Below are 7,993 nucleotides of genomic sequence, written 5' to 3' on the forward strand. Positions count from 1 at the left end.
GTTAGCTCTTCTGCTTCTTATTCAGGAAACCCTGGTATCCAGTCTTGTCATAGAGATGGCACCACAGTCCTACTAGGCATATGGCAGGATAGAACTTCAAGCTGGCCTGTGACTACTTCCTTCCATATCCATTCAAATGTTTGATTCGTTAGACATCCGACAGTTTGACACTGTATCATGTCAGCCACTGAAAGTTGTTAATTACCATAAATAAATAAATGAAACACATTGTCAGGAGCAAAAAGTATGTTATTGAATATTGCAGACAACTTCAAGAAGCCAAGGCACGGTTGCAACAGCTGCAGGACCTGATGGCTGCAGTGACAGACTTCCACAACCGTGGGCAGCCCGTACCGGACCAGTACATTGACTTGCTGAGCCAGGAAGTGGCCCGAGAAGAAGAGCAAGGGGTTGCCGGGAGAGCAGAGATTGCACCAACTACTGTCTCCAGGATGCAGAGGCGCAGTGTAGAAAGGGAGAGGACCCCAGTCAAACAGCAGGTCCTTGACAGGTATGAATTCCACCATGTTTTTAAAATTCTGGGATGAATGGATCATAGTTTATTTAAAAGCGCTTGATCAGCTTAAGTGGTTATTAACATTGAGTGGTATGAGAATGATCACGGTAAATTAGTTTGAAGGGATTGGGGAAGAAGTGGTTGCGGCCAGTTTCAGGATCATGTACTGGAGAGATTAAGGAAATCCGTTAATCACTTCGGTCATGTTAGTTAGTTTCCCTGCTAAGATAAAAACTGGGCACCCCTCCAATTGACTTTGAAGTATTACTGCTTTAGCCATCTTCCTCAGTCTTACTGTCTTTCTTTCTCTGTTCATTTACATTCTTCTTTCTTTTCTCTTTTGCTTCATTCTTTCTTGTGTGATGTATATCTTAAGATAGCGGGATTCAGTACCGGTGGAAATTATGAAGAGAAATAGATTGCACAGTTGCACAGATAGTAACACATTAATTGCTAGTGCTGTGACCTGGCAGGTTGAAGTTTACCATGTACCAGTGTCAGTCCTGTTGAGTGACTGAGCCTTTGTGTATGTAAATGTCATTTCTCCTGCATATATCACTCAGATGCAGAAATACAGCAAGTATAGACTATAAAAGCGTGAAAGAATCAAACTGTATGATAGTTGTGGTACACTGAGTTCCAATTTTTGTCAAAAAATGGCTGGCCCAGCAGGTGAAATCTTAGTACAGGGGTGTGACAGTAAATGCATTAATTTGTAATTTGTCCTAACACCTTTGTACGTAATTAAGTATGTGTCATAAGTTCTTATATGAACTTCTCATCTTTGTTGTTTTTAAATGAGTAGAAGCATAATTGTAAAGATTATTGTCTTCTGGGATGTGACGCCATGTAGTCTGGTTCAGAGAAATGAGCTGCCTCTACTTTCAGGGTCCCTTATATGTGGAGGCAGCACATTCCTTCAAATGTCTGAACGTCTACTGTATTGTATGTTGTCACATTCCCAGGGTATAGTGGTCACTGCTGTGAGAACCTCACATCTCACCAGGCAGAGTTCTGTCCCCACTTTGAACTGCCATGACAGAAATAATATGTGTGCAATGAAATATTTCCAGTGGATTGCCAGATGGCTGTGAGGTCACATTGGAAGTGGTGCAGGCCATGACTCGTGACCTGCGTCAGCAGACGCGTAGTCTGCAGGAAGAACGAGAACGATTGGTTTCAGCGCAGAGGGAACTGGGCAAACTTCAGCAGGTGCTTCCTCTTCGGGAAAAGAAGACCAACACACAGGTAAGAGGACTATGGTCAACCTGTTAACTGGGTATTGTCTCAGGAGCACCAAGTTTTTTGACTTATCAGTCATCCAGTATTCTAAAGAACACATTTTCTGTCCTCAAGTGAATGCAGTGGGGGAGGCACCTCTTTTGGGACCATTCTTTAGAATACTGGACAATGGACAAAGTCCAGAAACTCAGCAAACCTGAGTGTTACACACCACTATCAAAACGTTTTAGAATCGACATGGTATCATGTACTTACACAAGTGAACCACTTTGCAGCAATTTACCAGTTCTTCACTGTGTGCAGAACATATCGTGATCAATTTCTTTGTTGATTTCCTCCACAGGTTGATGCTCAGACACATCAGCAGCTGCTGCTTCATGCAGAGTTGCAGGCCAAGAGACGAGAATTAGAGGAATTGATGCGGAAAGATCAAGGGCAGACGTCGGCCATCAATCAAGATGTGTGCAGTGAAGTCTCTGCAGACAAGTCTGATGCGCCAGGTATGTGAGATGCTGGTGCATACGTGTGCGCCTTGAGGTTACTTCTGTGTGGCTAAGTACTTGTCAGCTGCTCTGGGAATTATTGAGAGGCTGTGCGCATGGGTATCTGGGTGAGTCTTTCCTCCTCTTTGTAACAATGCTTTCTCTACTGCATAAAGTTAATGTAACATGAGATTGCAAGATATGAAATTTGAGTAAGGAGATGGCCTGGGGCAATGAAGTAAGGTAGATACTTGGAAAAGCAGTGTGTTAGTGAGGAGATGAGCTAGTGAATTAGTTAGTGAGGAAGTAAGCTATGGGATGAGTTAATAAAAAAGTGAGCTAGGGCATTTGCAAGTATGTGAGCTACGGTGTGAGTTAGAGAGGAAGTTAACTAGAGAATTAGCAAGGGTGTGAACTTTGGGGTGAGTTAATGAGCTAGGAAGTGTGTTTTTGAAGAAGTGGGTTAGAGAATTAGCAAGCATGTAAGCTGTGGGGTGAGTTAATGAGGAAATGAGCTAGGAAGTGGGGTTTTGTGGAAGTGAGCTAGACAGTTAGTCAGCACGTGAGCTATAGTGTGAGTTAGTAAGGAAGTGAACTAGAGAATTAGCAAGGATGTGAAATGTGGGGTGAGTTAATAAGCTAGGAAGTGGGTTCTTGAGGAAGTGAGCTAGAGAATTAGCAAGTATGTGAGGTATGGGCTGAGTTAATGAGGAAATGAGCTAGGAAGTGGGTTTTTGTGAAAGTGAGCTAGAGAATTAGCAAGGATGTGAGCTATTGTGTGAGTTAGTGAGGAAGTGGGCTAGAGAATTATCAAGTATGTGATCTATGGGGTGAGTTAATGAAGAAGTGAACTAGAGAATTAGCAAGGATGTGAACAATGGGGTGAGTTAGTGAGCTAGGAAGTGAATAAGTAAATTGCCAAGGAACTTCCTTCTAGACCATGATAAAATGCACGTGGAAGTGACTCACTTTAGTATGTTTAGCATACAGTTTCCTGGCTGAAGGAACAACAAATGCTACGTGGGGTGGCTCGACACATGGAACACTGGATGATCTAGCAGAACAGGATAATGATATCCAGGAGCAGAGTGCTGGCTACTCAAGGTTAGTAAATATATTGACATTCTGCCGATTTGAGAGCATATACCCATTGAAGGTCGTTGTGTTTGTTTATGGAAGATAACAATTTGCTTTTTAACAAGTGGGTTTATGTAAAAGTGATATTTAAGGTAAAATGTCGCTGTGCTATTGGCTACCCTGAAATTTCTTTTAGTTTTTCTTAGTTTCTTCAGGAAAACATGTTTATTAAAATAGATTTGAACAAGTTTTGGTTCTAACTGAATTCATTTCCATAGTGTATCATACAGTTTATTAATTTCAACAGACCATCTAGAATTTATCGTAATTTACTTTAAATAGTTACACTTGCAGACACGTTATGGCTTGATTGGCTTTTTTCATTCCTTCTTACGTGATCTGAGAAGAAGTGAAGATGGCTGATGAAATCTAAATGCATTTGCATATGAAATTATTAAGAATTGATTTCAGTGAAGTGTATAGGGAGAGTTATAAGTAAGACGTGTATGGTTTATGTGACAATCTTGGTTGATCTCTCTGGCACTGAATGACATATAATGATCTTGAATGGTGAAGAAGTAGGAATGTAGAAGGGGACAGTTGTGACATTTTTGGACAAACTAGCCAAGTATTTGTCTGGGAAGACTGGGAGAAACCATGAAAATCCTTAGGCAGGATAGCTTGTGACATTGAGGTCTGAACTGGATACAGGTCTAGATTATGACTGCTGTGCCAAACTGCTAGGATGCTAGGATAGTACTTCCGATTGGGCCACAGCTTCCTTCCTCATCTTTTCCAGTTCCTTATTTACTGACAGTCATGTCATTGAACTCTACACAGCTCTGAGTGGGACAGCCCAGATAGCTCTGTCACTATAGCAAGTTGGCTTCAAGGTGGGTGAACGAGGGACCAGCGAATTGGGGTTCAGTTCTCCGCAATATCCTCATTGGCTCTGACGCCTAATCGGTCTGTTTAATGGGCACTGAAGGCTCTTTCGCTGGGGGTGACGCAATCAGGGGTTGAGGCTGTACATTCACCTCAGTCTCTAGTGTTAATGTTAAGAATGCCTGAAGCTATACCTCCATTTCTTCATTTGTCTTCATGGCAACGTGCTCACAGAGACAACTTTACTTTTGTTTTACTTGCTGAGTACAAATGTCACAATTATTAAACCTTGTGATGTGACAGTGATGAAGGCCAGGATGGAGATGAAGAGGAAATCTGTGCCCTCCATGCCAGCCCCTCCCAGCAGCTGAGACAAGCACAACTAAACAACAGTAATAATAACAACAAAGATCCTTTGTCACAGACAACAACAACCACAAGGTATGAACTCTTTTTAAAAAATCTATTTCAGTTTCTCATTATGGAGTTTTCTCCAACCTCCTGTCACTTCATACCTTGTACCCTTCTCCAAGTATAATTAGAATGATCAAGTCAAGGAAGGTGAGATGGGAAGGGCATGTGGTTGAATGGGGGAGAGGAGAAATGCATATAGGATATTGGTGGGAAAGCCGGAAGGAAGGTGACCACTGGGAAGACCAAGGCATAAGGGGGTGAACAATATTAAAATGGATCTTAGAGAGATAGGATGGGATGGTATAGATTGGAGGGATCTGGTTCAGGATAGGGACCAGTGGAGGGCTCTTGTGAACGCGGTAATGAACCGTTTGGTTCCATAAAATTCTGGGAAGTTCTTGAGTAGCTGCACAATTGGCAGCTTCTCAAGAAAGGCTCAGCTCCATGAGTGAGTGAGTGAGTTTAGTTTCTAATTTTATAAGGATCATCATCAGAATGTGGTTGCATAGTGTACAGGATCGCAAGCTCTAAAGAAAGAATAATGCTCAGATTAAAAAAATTAAAGTTTACCTGTATAATTAAATGAAAGTTTGGGAATGAGTATTTGAATTACGTCAGGAAATCCTGCCGCCATTCTTGCATGTAGCTTTTGATGATACATGGTGGCAACATTGTGTAGCAAATATCATAATGCCTTTGCGTGTTCTAGGTTAGGTCCAAAGTGTTAAAACGGGTAACTGACAGAACATTTAAATTTTGATAAATGTCTTAGAAGACATGCTTACAATATCTTACCAATATGTTTTTGAACCAGGGGTACCACTAGAGGCGGTCCCACTGTTGTATTTGTTTGATTTCCTCCTCTCATAATGGTAACTGAGTGAACTCCTGAACTGGGATCGAAACTGTTGATAATATCAAATAGGTCTTACATAAATATTTTCAATTCATCTGGCTCAGGATAAGGACCAGTGGTAGGCTGTTGAGAACATGGTAACAAACCTTCAGATTCTGATTGTGTAAAAGACAAGGAATTTCATGACAAGCTGAGCAGCAGTTAGCTTCTGAAGAACGACTGTTATCATGCTTAATGTTTGCTGTCTGGTGTCACATTTTGCAGGGAGCTGCTGAGTATGTCCGTAGAATCTGGTCGCTTGTCACTGTCGGGAAATATCAACACGGACAACAGTAATGCTGCAAGTGTAGCTGGATCTAGTGGCCGGGTCCCTCTTCCTGCAGGGGGTTGCGCTCATGCACAGAGGCAAGGTCCTGCCTCCCACAATGTTTGGAGGAAAGCATCTACAGGTGAGTAATGCATCTCACATTGTCTGTCTCTCTGCCTCATTGCTGTGTGCCTGAAGTGCAGTGTTTACATCTGTGATTCACAGACAGTGGCATGTCGGTTCCAAGAGCTGTGTGGACCCCATTATCTCAGCAGGCGAGGCAGGAGAATCTTTGTGCTGCAGAGGAGTTAGTGTCATCATCCAACAATCTGGACACCAATAACAGCAGCAGTTCTGCAACCCTGCATAACACAGGCCTTGTGGGCTCCAACACCAGTCCCAGCTGGTGGCAGCACCGAGCACTTCAGGTGAGTCCACTACAGAACAAGAGTGGAATACTTTCACTCTTTGCTGTTTTGCATGCCTCAGCGAATTTGATGTTCATGGATAGACTAACTCCATGGAGCTATCATTCTTGAGAATAGTTGCTCAGCCACTCAAGAAATTCCCAGCATTTTATGGAATCTAAAAGATACGTTACCTCACAGGAACCTGCCACTTGTCCATATCCTAAGCTAGATTAACTTGGTCCACACCATCCCATCTTAGTACTTTAGGTTTCATTTTAATATTATCCTGTTATCTATATATAGGTGTTCCTATTGATGTCTTTCAGGCATTCCTCCTTGCTTCCTTCAGGCCATGCTGGTTTCATCCTCCTTCATATTTATGTATTGTCCATTAAAACTGACTCATGCTGCAGATATGTTACCTAGACCCAGAAAGTGTTTTTCCCTGGATTTTGATAAACATTATCCATACTGGAAAATGTGTCAGATGAAAGTTGCAGTTACCAGTGATGTCTGTAGTTTGTGTAATGAGATTTGAACCTAGTGCACAACCAATTTACATCTGTCATGAAATACGAAGAAACACTTCAGCATCTTGGCTCACCAGTTATGGAGCACATAATCTCTAACATGTATTCTCTGTATTCAGCTGCAGCATCAGCTGGAGGTCACCAGCAACTTGTGCCAGAGCATGCTGGTGGAGCAAGCACAGCAGCAGCAGCATGGCAACAACTTACAGCCATACTGGGGGTTCCCCCCTCCACCATACCCAACCACACCCCACCCTCAGGCCCACTCCATCACAGCAGGTAAAGCACACAAAGATACACCTAGCAATATCATTGTAAAGTTGTAGTACTTAGTGCTGACAGTCCTCTGACACAGAGTAGGAAAAGTATTGGTATTGGTGGGGAGAGCTCCAGTATGCCGACAAGTGTGACGGGGAATGCGGTACAGGCGTTCTCAAAAGGAGATAACTTCTTACCTCATTGTGTTGCATAGTGATGGTGGTTTAGTCTTGTTGATGTTCACACATCCGACGTTAAGTTTTAAGTGCAGAATGGCAGCCTGTTATGCACTATACATTATTATACACTTTTCACTGTTATGTACATGAAGAGTTTATTTACATGTTACACGGGTCTATTCTAAAGGGGCAACACCGGCAATGTCCGCATAGATATCATCTCCGCATGCTTGTCCTTCCTCATTGCCTCCAGATGAATCGGAGCTATCATCAGAACTGTCATCACTATCACTGCCAACATGGAAGATGAACTCCCGTCTTGCGTCCAAAAGGCCTTCCCCTGCCATTAATTGTTGCTCAATGTTCCTTACATGTTGGCACCTACATTGCCATTCTTCTGCAGTTATGGAAGCCAATTTTTGGTCTGCCAGTTTAATGATTTCATCCATCTTAAAGGTATTGTTTTGAGCAACCTAATTTTTTACGGTGGCCCATATTAACTCAATTGGGTTGAGTTCTGGGTGATACAGAGGGAGTCATAAAATATTGTGATTGTGTTCTGTGAAGATTCCATCTATTTTATAGGAAAGGTATTTCGGTTTGAGTGGTAGGATCATATTATATATGTTGGGATTCTGCAATGATGAAAAATCAGTGTTATTGAAGGTAATAGATGGAAGTGATATTTTAGCCAGGATATCATAAAATCTCTTCTTGAATTTGAGTAAGGGGCTCTGTTTAGTTGTACATTATGGTAGGGAGCATTATCAATGACAAGGACAGAATTTGGGGGAAGGTTAGGAATAAGTCGCTCCTTTAACCATTTTTCATAATTG

At 42.1% G+C, this 7,993-nt stretch overlaps 1 protein-coding gene across 7 annotated transcripts in view; it reads left to right on the forward strand.

Annotated features, from left to right (window-relative positions):
• LOC111861362 overlaps positions 1 to 7,993 on the forward strand; it is a 62,794-nt gene that overhangs the window by 28,589 nt on the left and 26,212 nt on the right. For all 7 annotated transcript variants that reach the window (XM_023845857.2, XM_023845863.2, XM_023845860.2 and 4 more), the window contains 8 exons: positions 266 to 511; positions 1,591 to 1,765; positions 2,103 to 2,259; positions 3,225 to 3,345; positions 4,507 to 4,644; positions 5,738 to 5,922; positions 6,006 to 6,208; positions 6,840 to 6,999. In XM_023845857.2, coding sequence (XP_023701625.1) covers positions 266 to 511; positions 1,591 to 1,765; positions 2,103 to 2,259; positions 3,225 to 3,345; positions 4,507 to 4,644; positions 5,738 to 5,922; positions 6,006 to 6,208; positions 6,840 to 6,999 — 1,385 coding nt within the window. The remainder of the gene's footprint in view (positions 1 to 265; positions 512 to 1,590; positions 1,766 to 2,102; positions 2,260 to 3,224; positions 3,346 to 4,506; positions 4,645 to 5,737; positions 5,923 to 6,005; positions 6,209 to 6,839; positions 7,000 to 7,993) is intronic.

Source organism: Cryptotermes secundus, unplaced genomic scaffold, assembly GCF_002891405.2.
Source record: "Cryptotermes secundus unplaced genomic scaffold, Csec_1.0 scaffold289, whole genome shotgun sequence".
NCBI classification, from domain to species: domain Eukaryota; kingdom Metazoa; phylum Arthropoda; class Insecta; order Blattodea; family Kalotermitidae; genus Cryptotermes; species Cryptotermes secundus.